The 13659-nt window shown below is 41.1% G+C and overlaps 1 protein-coding gene across 1 annotated transcript in view; it reads right to left on the bottom strand.

The window, feature by feature from the left end:
- Positions 1-4431, bottom strand: part of SMYD1 (SET and MYND domain containing 1) — a 29341-nt gene extending 24910 nt beyond the window's left edge. Inside the window, exon 1 of the mRNA XM_006203815.4 lies at positions 4295-4431. Within this exon, the coding sequence (XP_006203877.1) occupies positions 4295-4431 (137 nt within the window). The remainder of the gene's footprint in view (positions 1-4294) is intronic.
- Positions 4432-13659: the final 9228 nt, after the last annotated feature.

Genomic DNA, 13659 nt, shown 5'->3' on the forward strand with positions numbered 1-13659 from the left:
CCACCACCACATCCTACCTACAAATCACTGAGATTATGAAAATATTTTATATGCATCATATTTGCATAAAACAATTGTAAGAAGTCAATCTTACCTCATTAAAAAAATATTGTAAGGACATTATTAACAGAATATTAACAGTCGTTTTCTCTAAATACTAAGATTGCAGGGAATTTTTATTTTCTTGTTTTGGTTTTTCTGTAATTTCTAAATTTTCTCAATTAAGCTTTAAAAAAAAAAATCCAAACAAGACGGCATCATTAATTCCCAGATTAGCTCCACCTCATGCAAAAACGAGCAAGATCACTCAGGCTAAAGAATCATGGAGCTCCTATTCTCTGTCCTCCCTAGAACTGGGAACCCTCAGAATAAAGAGCAAGAGGGGCAGCGAGCAACCTCTAACAGCTCATCCACCACCCTTGGGGTCTCATTCACTTTAGAAGACTATGTCCGTGAAAGACAACTCCTTGGTAAATTGACCTTACCCACCTAATTCACCTTCATCTCTTTCCAGCACCCAACCCAAAAATACCTAAAAGCCAAGCAAATAGATTTCCTTTTAAATGCCCATTAGTAGTGGCTGCCTGGAGTACTCTGCTAGAAAGAACTCTGAGGCCATGTTGGCATTCAGGAGGCAGGAGCTGCCTGATTGATTAGCCATGTCTGCCCTGGTGCAATCATGGTGCCCGATTGATTTGCCTTGTCTGCCAGGGATCTCTCTGGTGGCCCAAGTGCTACACACTTGCCAGGTCTGAAAGGATTGTCTCTACATTATTCTTGCTCCTTTATCTTTAAGCAGACCACCTGTTTTTCCAACCAGCAAAATTAAAGGGACCCTAACCAGACTAAGGACTATATTATAAGGGCCTGGATTGTTGCTGTTAATGTGAAACCCAATCTATTCTAGCAAAGACACAATTCAGCTTGCAAGCATTATATTTTAAAGCTGAATATCACATACATGATGAACCAGTAATTCAACTCCTAGGATACACACCACGTGTATCTGTTCACTGAGAGAGAGAAACAAAAATGTCCATAGCAACCACTCAGAGGAGACTGGAAGAAGAAATGGTGATACTCACAAGCTCACACAGAGCTTATTCATTTCATTAGTTACACAAAACCATATGGATGAGTAATAAAAGTACATTTGAGTGAAAGAAGTGGCATAAAACCACATATAATATCTACCTTTGTTTAAAAGCTCAAAAACAAGATATAAAAACTAAGTGATATATTGTTTAGGAATATGTACGTATATGACAAAACTGTCATTCAAAAGGCAGAGGAATAAATAACCCAAAATTCAGGATACTACTGTAGTTGCCTTTGGGACAAGCAAGGGACTGGGTAGGGAAAGATGCAGGTATCGGAATATTCTAATTAAGTAGGATGGTGGTTCATGGGTGTTCATTTCTTGTTATGATCCATAACATATATGTATATACAAGTATATATCTGTCATATATTGTTTGAAAGAAGAGATTTTCATTTAATGCCGTGCTCAACTAAAAATAAAATCTTCCTTCATGTTTGTGTTTGGAGGGTAAGACGGAAAACCTGGCTTGCAGTAACAGGGATCAGAACGTGCCTCTTTTATACACTGACTTTTGTGGATGACTCAGTCCTACCTCCGCAGTCAGGTTTCTCCTCTATAGTGGCTGTCTCCCCAGGAGCCTAAAATGAGAGTGAGGACAGAAAGGGAAAAGCTTTCCTCTGATGCCTCCCCAGCTGTCTCAGGTACCCCCGAGCAGCCCCCTCATCTTTGCAGTGACCAGTTTAGGTAAACCATTTTTTTAAAAGTATCTCTTCTAGATTTTTTTCAATCATTTTAAAGATCATTTACTCCAATCAACTCAATTTTTATTACTATTGTAATAATAATAATAATACAAGATTTTATTAGTATTTTATCTACAATATACACTGAAGTTGTTTTTGTAGTTATGACTTCAACTGAATGATGGATTCTTTATAGTAAAAAAACATGTGAACAACCTAAATGGCCAGTCATAAAGGAGTGGTTGGACAGCACGCAGCCGTTAAAATACTGTGCTTATGAAGAAAGTATAGTAACACAGAAGATACCTAAGTCATTACATAAAAAAAAATGATAGTTTATATAATAAGATCCCTGTTTACAGTACAAATAAATGAAACCTATGTTTTAAAATAAACTGGAAGGAAATAGTCAACAATGTTGAGTTGTTATCTTTGTGTGAAAATACATTTTTTTCTTCCTAAGTTTTACTTTTGTAATGGAAGAAAACCTAAACATTCTTGAAAGGGGAACTGATTGGCTATATTGGCTTTTAGGAAATCGGAGGCACCCATGGAGGTCTTGTTCCAGGAAAGGCAAGGTGCAACTCAGTAGCAACACCAAGAACGTTGTTCAGAATTCCTGTGTTTCTAGCTTTTTATGATTTAATTCTGCATCCAACTGACTCCTCAACCACACACATACACACACACACACACACACACACACACACACACACACACACACACACACACACAGGTAAGTTAATAAAGTGAGACACGCTTCCCCTGAAAAGGTATTACTGTCATCTCAGCGCCATTACATTCCTCAGCTGGTAGCCAGCCATGTACTCCATTCGCTGTCTTTTCCCTGAAGGTCTTGGTAGGCTGGATGACATGAGAATTTGAGTGCTATTCAAATTATCTCTGAAAGGCAGCGCCCGTTCCCAGGATGGTCAGTGCAGGGAGCCAACCATGAACCTAGATTATCAGAAGCCATCTTAATTCAGGCCCCACAAACGTCAGGCAGGTCAGCTCAACTTTTGAGCTCAGGGAATACTGTCATAATTTAATCACGGTGTCCAGGGTTTTTAAATAAAGATTTAGTACTATTTTTTTCTTCTATTTTTGTTCTTTTTTTGGAGGGGGGAGGTTGTGGGTTTTTTCTCTTTTTTTTTTTTTTTGAGATTTAGTACTAATTCAAAAGTCTGGTGGTCAGGTATGGACAAGATTGTGGGGAAATGGGAATGTAAATTTAATAGAGCCACTCTGGAGAGCCTATTAAAACAAAAAACAGCACACCCTGTGGCACAATTCCTCTTCTAACCATTTATCTTAGAGAATAACCACACACGTATACAAGTGGACATGGTCAAGGATTTTAATCGCAGAAATGTTTGTTCTTATGAAAAACTGGAAACCACCAAATGCTTCTCAATAGGGGAATAGATTTTTTAAAGTTTATATATTTATAGAGTTGAGTACCTACAGGAGTTAAAATCGGTGATCCATATACTATATGGGCCAACATGGATAGATCTACATGTGGGCAAAAAATTAGAAAGAGATCTTTACAGATTTAAAAGAAGTGGGTATAGGGGGTGAGGGTATAGGGCAGTGGTAGAGGGCATGCTTAGCAAGCTTGAGGTCCTGGGTTCAATCTCCAGAACCTCTGTTAAAAAAATTAAAATAAATACATAAATAAATAAATCTAATTATCCCCCCAAAACACTAACAAGCAAATGAAAGAAGTGGCTATAGACTTATAGTCCCCATCAGGATAAATATCAAAACATGTTTTTTGGGAATAGAGCAAGTTCCAGAATGACATCTGAAATACAATGCCATTCTTGTAAAAAAAAAAAAAAAGGAAAAGGAAAAAAGACAAGCAACAGACATACATTTTGACAGGTACGTATATAAATATATGTAATAGCACAAGAACATTCTAGAAGGAAACGCGTTGAGAGCACAACAGGGATTACCTCTGAGGAGAGACAGAGGAGACTGGGATGAAAGCTGGGAAAGGTAAAAGGGGATTCCAGTTCCTTGGTGATATTCTAATCTTTCAGAGGTGAATGGATTCCAGTGTTATTCATGTGTTTGCAATTTTTTTTTAAGTCTCAGGAATTATTTAGTCCTCTAATGTATTTATTATACCTCAGAAGCTAAAAACAGCGCCTTCTGTAAGACAATGTTTCCTAGGGCACCACACCCACCTCTCCACTCCCCTTGCCTCCACCCTCACCACACACAGCGCTCCCACACGGCCAAGTTCACGGTTCACACCCCGTGCCCTGAGAGAGCGCCTCACCGCCGCTGCTCACCTCTGCACCACCTGGCCACCAGAACAATTCCCACTGGCCGTGACTCTTTGCAGAAAAAGTTACTCCAGGAAACAGTCAGACTGCCATTCCTTATCAGTGGTCACATGGGGTTCATCCCTTTCCCTGATGATTTTGAGAGTCAGCTCTCTTAGAGCGTGGCATCAGCCCAACCAACGGGAGAGAAGGCAACAAGCCACATTCCGTACCTGTCAAAAACCACCGCGGAGTAAGCCCGCTCTGCAAAGATGACATCCGAAGCCCAGAACTCCTTAGTGGCCTTCAGACCCCTGCCTTTGTCCTCGGAAGTGAAGACCTCCACGTTCTCCATTCTCCCTATAGTCATCTCAGAGTCTTCAGGCCGCTGGGCAGATATTTAACACTGAGCCGAGTCCCTTGTCCTCGCTGCTATTTCAACACCTTCAGCATCCCAAAGAGCAGGCCTATAAATGGACAAGCACCTCCCCTTCCCTATCCCCTTCCAGCCCCTGGGCCCTCACCTCCCCCTCCACCTCCCTCCCTGGCTACAGGGATGGTGCAGGCCAGAGGATGGTGATCTGGGAAGGGCCCCATTCATCGCCCAGCAAAGCTGACAAAGTAGAAAATGACCAGGGGCCAGTGTGCTTCTCAAATTCCTGGGAACTTTTGAGAAGTTCCTCTGCGAGGACTTAACTGAGTCCTGGATGGCAATCCGTGCTCAGCTTCAGCTGGAATAGGCAGCACTTGGTCAGTAGGGTATTTTTAGCAGCCAGATGCCTCTGTCAATCCAGCGCAGACAGCTGAAACGGTCCTGGAGAAGAGGTGAAGTGATGCTTGCTGCTCTGGGACCCTTCAGCTGTCAGGCTTGGACTTTCTCAAGTGAAATGGGTCCCTTGTTCCCCTACTCCCTCCCCCAAGGGCAGACTGCTTGCAGAAAGCAGCTGACGCTAAGCTGACTCCTTTGCCATACATATCACAGCACTATTTAGGCTCCGAGGGGCACCCCTCTTCTCCAGTATTACTTGGGGCTCCCACAGCACCCCCATCCAGGGTGTGGGGGTCTGAGAGTAGGTATGCTGGACACAAGCTATATTTAGAGAGGAGGCAGGTCTTGAAAATGATAACCCTCATGTCCATCATTCTAGCAAATCTCCCTTAAACACGTGTCTGCTGCTAGAAAAATTCCAATACCTTCTTCTTTCCCAGAAGGGAGGACACTGGCGGGATTATTCTAAAATCTCCATTGAACTAAATGGCCATTCTTTTTCTTTTTTTAAATTTATTTATTTTTATTGAAGTACAGTCGATTTACAATGTTGTGTTAGTCTCTGGTATCCAGCATGGTGATTCAGTTACACACACACACACACACACACACACACACGTATATATAAATATTCTTTTTCATTATAGGTTACTACAAGATACTGAATATAATTCCCTGTGCTCTACAGTAGGACCTTGTCGTTTAACTATTTTGTATATAGTAGTTAGTATCTGCAAATCCCAAACTCCCAGTTTATCCCTCCACCACTGTTTCCCCTCTGGTAACCATAAGTTTGTTTTCCATGTCTGTGAGTCTGTTTCTATTTTGTAAATAAGTTTGTTTTTGTCATTTTTTAAGATTCCATATATAAGTGATATCATATGGTATTTTTCTTTTTTTTTTTTTACATTTTTATTGATTCATAATCATTTTACAGTGTTGTGTCAAATTCCAGTGTTCAGTACAATTTTTCAGTCATACATGGACATATACACACTCATTGTCACATTTTTTTCTCTGTGATTTATCATAACATTTTGTGTATATTTCCCTGTGCTATACAGTGTAATCTTGTTTATCTGTTCTACAATTTTGAAATCCCAGTCTGTCCCTTCCCACCCTCTACCCCGCCCCCCCCCCAGTAACCACAAGTCTGTAATCTCTGTCCATGAGTCCATTTCTGTCCTGTATTTATGCTTTGTTTTTGTTTGTTTGTTTGTTTTTGTTTTTTAGATTCCACATATGAGCGATCTCATATGGTATTTTTCTTTCTCTTTCTGGCTTACTTCACTTAGAATGACCATCTCCAGGTCCATCGATGTAGCAGCAAATGGCATTATTTTATAATTTTATATGGCTGAGCAGTATTCCATTACTTTGTATGTGTGTGTGTGTATATATATACCACAACTTCCTTATCCATTCATCTGTTGATGGACATTTAAGTTGCTTCCACATCTTGGCTATTGTAAATAGTGCTGCTGTGAACATTGGGGTGCATGTGTCTTTTCGAATCAGAGTCTCCTCTGGACATGTACCCAGGAGCAGGATTGCTGGATCAGAGAGTAAGTCTATTTTTGTTTTTTAAGGAATCTGCATGTTCTTTTCCGTAGTGGCTACACCAAATTATATTCCCACCAACAGTGTAGAAGGGTCCTCTTTTCTCCAGACCCTCTCTGGCACTTATCAGTTGTAAATGTCACTCTTCTTGGTCTCCAGGCAGCCAGCTCTCACCGAGGTTGAAAAGAAAGACACTTGCAGATACAGAGCTATGGCTTATCTTCCAGGTAACATTTTTAGTTTCTGGGATGCATCTATTTATGGATTTCTGTGCTCGGGGTTTCCGTGAGTGTAGTAGTTCACAAGCACTGGCTTCTGAGGCAGATAGATCTGCATTTGAATTCTAAGCCTACTAGAGCAACTTTGAGATCGAACCTGTAAAACAAGGGTGATCATTTCTACCTCACTTTATTGTAGAGAGGGATCAATGAGCTAACATGTACAAAGGGCACAGCATGACACTTGGCACCTCATACTGAACTTAGTAAATGTTGGCAAATTTATCTCATTTATCCTGTCACATTATCTTCCCCAAACTATCAAGATAGGATAGGCTAGAAATTCTAACGTGTCTTCAACCAAATTGCATCTCCTGAAATTTCTTTGACTTTCGGAAGCAGCTCAAAAATCCTCTGTCAGAACATATATCCTGAATTTTTTAGGTCATAACACATAGTTCTTGGAGCTAAAAAATAACTCAGTGCCTTCTGATGTATCTTGAACAGCAGAACAACTTAAGACAATTAAAGCTGGGTGCTCCAAAAAGTAAACATCATATGCTCTCAAGGGAAAAAAATTGATTTTAACAGGGGTTCTTCAGGTTAGCTTCAAAGTAATGCCTGCACCCGCAGAGCATGACAACAGCCAGAGTCCTCCCTCGGGAGCCAGCAACTCAGCCTGGTGGGTTAGGCTGTTCTTCTCTAGACACGGTAGCCGGGGAACAGGTGCAGCCCAAGCCAAGGTCAAGGAAGAAATCTACCTGCCCCAAGTCAGAAAGAGAGAGGGAGCAGTGCCTTAGTTTTAACTGTGAGTCTCAACCCTATCAGAACAAGAACTATTAAAGTGTGATAAACAGAATAGTCTCCCAAAGATGTCCAGGTCCCACCCCCCCAGAACTATGACTATGTTACCATATATGAAAAAAGGGACTTTGTAAGTGTGATTAAGTTAAGGAGCTTAAGAGAGGGAGGTTAATTCTGGATTGTCTGGGTGAAATCATAAGACTCCTTCTAAGAGTCAGAGATGGAGATGTAACAATGGAAGCAAGGAGTCCAAGTCACAGAGACATTTGAAGATGCTACATTGTTGGCTCTGAAGTTGGAGGAAGGTCCTATGAGCAAAGAAATGCAGGTACCCCCTAGAAACTGGAAAAGGCAGGGGAACAGCTGCTCCCTCCAGAGTCCCCAGGAGGGTGGCCCTGACGACACTGTTATTTAAAGCCAGTGAACCCCATTTCTGGCTTCTGACCGCCGAACCGTGAGATAATAAATCTACGTTATTTTAAGCCACTAAGTAATTTGTTACGGCAGCAATAGGGGACTACCACATAAAGTATTCTCCTTAGTTTCCTGTTGTAGGAAATATTAAACAATACTTCTTTTGCTGCTCTGAAATGAAATTCATACATAATATAATTTATTAGTACTTATATCTAAAACACATAAATTACCAACTCCTACAGTCTGAGTGTTTTTCTCTCCACCGAAAATTCACATGTTAAAAGCCTCACCCCCACAGGTGACAGTATCAGTATGTGGGGCCTTTGGGAGGCATTTCAGTCATGAAGGTGGAATCCTTATGAATGAGACTAGGGCCTTATAAGAAGCTCCAGAGAGATTCCGTAGGCCCCTCTCTTCTGCCATGTGAGTCACAAGGAGAACTCTGTGTCCTGGAAGAGAGCCGTCATCCAAACGTGCTAGCACCCTGATCTAGGACCTCAAGCTTCCAGAACTGCGAGAAATAAATTTCTGTTGTTTATAAGCTACCCAACCTGTGGTATTTTGTTACTGCAACCCAAACAGACTAAGACACTGACCTAACCTAACAAGGGAGAAGCAAAACAAAAGTTAACTATAACAAAACAATATATATTCACTGTAAACTAAATATGTCAATGTGGTCACTAGACATGAGCTTGGGTACAACTACACTAGAAGAACTGACCCAGTGGCCAGATGTGTGCGCCTCTGAGTAGAATCACTGTGATACTGAGAGGTAAAACTGCAGATTGGTTTTGGAGACACAGACACCACACCACACATCGTTGTCTGTGACCTGATTTTCTGACATGGTACATCACTCTTAGTCAAGTTCTGAATGAAAGAAAGTATAATCTTCCTTCAGTTAATAAGAAGCTACATTCCTGGAAAATTTAGTGTACATTAAAACTTTACAGAAATTACTCTATGATTACGTAAAACAGAGTCCTACACCCAGATGATTAGAAACAAGGTTTTACGTCCGTGAAATGCACATCTGGGTATTTGAGGATGTGTAGGCGGGCAGAGAGCCTTTTTTTTGTTTTGAAGATTAATCTTTTTTTTTTAATTGAAGTATAGTCAGTTACAACACATCAATTTCTCTACCACATAATGTCCCAGTCATGCACATATATACATATGTTTGTTTTCATATTCTTTTCCACTAAAGGTTATTACAAAATACTGCATATAGTCCCCTGTGCTATACAGAAGAAATTTGTTTTTTATCTGTTTTTATATGTAGTGGTTAACCTTTGCAAATCTCAAACTCCTAAATTTATCCCTTCCCATCCCCTTTCCCCTGGTAACCATAAGATTGTTTACTATGTCTGTGACTATAATTCTTTTGTAGATGAGTTCATTAGTGTCCTCTTCTCTCTTTTTCTTTTTTTTTTTAAGATTCCACATATGAGTGATATCATATGGTATTTTTCTTTCTTTCTGGCTTACTTAAATTAGAATGACAATCTCCAGGTCAATCCATGTTGCTGCAAATGGCATTATTTTATACTTTTTTATCTCTGAGTAGTATTCCATTGTATAAATATACCAGCACTTCTTTATCCAATTGTCTGTTGATGGACATTTAGGTTGCTTCCACATCTTGGCTATTGTATATAGTGCTGCTATGAACATTGGGGTGCATGTATCTTTTCAAATTAGGGTTCCCTCCCAATATATCGGGCAGAGAATCTTTAATGCACAAGGCTGTCCCTTGCTCCCCAGGACATCTAGCATCTCTGGCCAGGACCAGTGAGACAGGGATGTTGGATCTAGTTACCAGGCTGGTGGCGGGGAAGGGAGACAGGGCCCTGCTCTATTACATAGCAACACAAATCCTGTGTATAAGTTTTTTGTCCATCTGCCCTGCTCCAGCTCTTTTTTTTTCCCCACTGGGATCCAAACCTTTCTTGGTGGCCCTGTCCCTGTCCACAGTATGCCAATAGCATCCCACAGTCATTCTGACAACCAAAAGTTCCCCCCACATTTCTAAGATGTCCATTAAGAAGTGCTGGTCTTTGTCATCAGGAAAAGCACGTCTAGGGTTTTGGAAAGATTTCTTATTGCCCTGTTGGAGACGTTTAACCAGGGAAGAAAAGATTCAAGAAGGACACAAGAGCTTTCTTCAGTGTCATTCGTCAAAGTACAAACGAAGTAGATTGATTCCGCGTTTCCTGAGAGGTCAAACGAGGGGCCAGAGTGGACACAACCACGTGGCAAAGGGGTGGAGTGGTTCAGATCATAAACTTGAGCTTCACAGACCTTCACAATCATGGTGAGCTCTTTCTGCTCCCAGAAGATGGAAACGTTTTCCATTGTTAATAATTTTAATAGCTGTCCAGTCTCTTTTTTGTGTGTCTGGATAAAGAAAGGTGGTGAGAAAGGCAGAAAAATGAGACTGCTCAAGTTAAAGGAGTCCTGGTCCAGGAGAGTGGTCTGAGCTGGGAAATTCCAGACAAGGAGGTGACAAGAATGACCACTGTGGTTCCGTCTACCTCTGTTTCAGCTGACCTTCCCTCCCACCTGAGGCCACACACACGCCAAGGACATTAATGGCTACGAAGCAGTACCCCCACACCCTAAAGGTGTGGGGAAACTCTTGCAACATATGCAAAGCAAGGGTCATGCTGGGTCCCCAGTCGTGCACCTTAAAGGTAGAAGGTGACATGAAGAGCCCCAGAGTGGCGCTGTTTTGGAGAGAACTATTAGCATATCATTGCAAAACTAGACAGAGGCTTCAAGTATCCCTTACTGTCAGCCCCATTGCTTAACCTTCATCTCGGGTGGAATCTGTACCCAGATTCCATGTTGCAGCCCTCAAATATTTAACCATATCCTGTGTTCATAGTATTATCCTGAACCTTTGAGCAAATAATCTCAGAGGCCTTGAGAAAGTGATTACGTGACCTTCAGTTGGATATATTGCAATTCAGGGAATATGTACAAATAAGTGTGAAGGTGGAGACGGAAATAAAACCCAGAATAATGGTTCTGAATCACTGACACAGTTCGTGTTAATATCGCAGGGGCTGATCTACCACGTTCTGGAAAAACTCCAATCATCCCTTCCATTCCAAGACTTACTGAGTCACACACCTGCAGGGACTGCCACCTACTGGCAAATCAAGGGAGCTGCAAGGTTTTAAAGCTTTTTCTAAGGCCTTTTTTAAAGCACAGCCCTATACCACTGGATTGGACCTTCCTTTGTACCCAAGAGCTAAGGTTCATTTAGGCCAGGAGTCAACAAGGGTCCTTTGGGCCTGTGAACTAAGAATGGTTTGTACGTTCTCTAATTGTCGAGGGGAAAAGTCAAAAGAAGACTACTTTGTGACACATGAAAATTACATGAAATGCAAATTTCAGCGACAATAATTAAATTTTACTAGAAAACAGCCATACTCACTTGTTTACATATGTCCTCTGGCTGCTTTCACAGTACAACAGCAGAGCTGAATATCTGCAACAAAGACCATATGGCCCAGAAAGTCAAAAATATTTACTGTCTGGCCTTTTACAAAAAAGGCCAATCCTACTTTAGACTAATAATAGCTCAATGTCTAGCTGTGTGAAATAAGCCAGGGGTTGCTCACTGGTTTAAGTGCATCCACTGGCTGATTCATTCATTTATTTCATAATCACAGGATCAAAGAACTTCTTGGGCATATCTAGCACTCACATTCCAGAATGACAGGGCAGATTCCCTCCTGCACAGTCCATTATATCCTGCATAATTACATCACATCACAGAACTTTGCCCCCTCTCTCTCGTCTCTGTGTTCTAAAATAGCATGCTTGCTTCCATCTTTCTTCCTTTGGCTCCTAAAAATCCTCTGCTGCAAATTGCTTTCCTCTGAAGAATTCCTAAATTCACTCCTTCCACATGCATTGATCAGCCCATGTATCAGGCAGTATCCTCAGTGCCTCAGTACAAAGACGATTAAAATGCAGACCCTGTCTTTAAGACATGGACCATTTAGAGAGGGTGATGAAAGAGTATGTAAGGATGGTGAGAGAGATAAAGGAAGCAAAGAGCAGACAGTATCTGGGGTAGACAGATGAGTCAGGGAAGGCTTCGGGGAAGTGGCAGACAAAGATAAATGGGGAGGGAGAGAACCAGAACTTCAGGAGACCATTTCAGGCCCCAGGACACAACAACATGAGCAGAGATGTGGAGGGAAAGAAAGAGCATGACACACATAGACAATTATAATTGGTTGGGTATTCTGGGAGCTACAGAAGCCCATGTGTTACAATTCTGTTAAGCATTCTGGCACCCAATTATTGCATGTTAGGTTCCAGTGTTTCATATACATTTGGTCTTCTAACAGCAAGAATAAATGTTTGAGTGCTTGAAATGGTGCTTTATTTGCATTACCTCGTATGTTTTCACAGCACCCTTTCAGGTGGGCATTATTGCAACCTTCTACTTAAAAAGCAGCAGCATCTCCTAAGTATAAACCCCGGAGAAACTTTCACATGTATGCACAAGGAGACTGCACAAGAATGTTACAGCAACGCTGTCTGTAAGAGTAAACATGGGAAACAAGCTCAAAGTCTCACGATAGGAGAATGGATAGCTCATGTGCATTCATTCAATGGATATTACAGAGTTGTGAAAGGTAATAGATTAGAACCTCACATCTCAGCAGAAGTTAATATAAAAATATAATGATGAGTGAAAAAAGCCACTTGCAGGGGAATAAACAGTATGTATAATAACATTTATGTAAAGTTTAAAATCACGCAAGGCAATACTTCACGTTACTTAGGGATACATACATATGTAGTAAAAAAAATACGAAGAAATGCATGAGAATGAGAAATGCTGAATTTAGGATGATATTTACTTCCGAGGGGAGACAAAGTTCATCAGGAAGTAGGGAGAGGACATTTCAGGAAGAAGTAGCAGATACAATAAATTGAGTTATGCAATAGCTCAGTATTTACAGGAATCAATGAAGGTTCAATGTTGGGGAATCGTAAAGTGAAAGCAGGGTGGGGAGGTGAGAACAGTAGGAGATAATGAGTTCAGGGAGGTGCCCAGAAGCCCAGGAGCAGTATTCATGTTTGACTTTCTCGAAAGGACATTGGGGAGCCAGAAATGACTTCTTGATAGAACCCTTTCGCCGTGTGGAGGGTAGACTGGAGTGGTGAAATCCGAGAAAGGATTATAAATTAGGCAGCAATTACCATGGTTCTAACAAAACCATGACGAGAACCTGAAATTAGGCAATGGTAGTGTGACAGGAAAAGACAGCACACCCTAGAGAAACTTTTGCACTGTGTACCCGGGGACACACCCATCAACGGGAAAATGGAGCGGAATACTGCACAGCAGTGAAACGAATAAGTAACACGCATATGCAACAGCTTGGATGAACCTCAAAACGTTGAGCAAAACAAGTCTCAGAATACTGCTAGAAAAAGACATATATCTTATGAAATTCAAAAACAAGCCAAACTTTTTTTTTGCACCACGCATATATGTGATAAAGAGATACACATGTGAAAGGAAATGGTGACTACAAACCGGGGCTGTGACTTCTTTGGGAAACGGGGAATGAGAGGATGAGATGAACTTGTGTGTATGCATACACACAGACACTGAAAGAGCCAGGAGGAGAGAGGGAAAAGGTCATTTATGGAGCAATGATGACATACCAGGACCAAGGACTCTGCTTAATCTACTCTGTATATTAAAGGCTCTAACAAAAGGAAAACAGAAAAGTACGTGTCTTTCAGATATTTTGGAGGTAGAATCAGTAGATTTCCACATCTTTTTTTTCTT

Source organism: Vicugna pacos, chromosome 28 (genome assembly GCF_048564905.1).
Source record: "Vicugna pacos chromosome 28, VicPac4, whole genome shotgun sequence".
NCBI lineage: Eukaryota > Metazoa > Chordata > Mammalia > Artiodactyla > Camelidae > Vicugna > Vicugna pacos.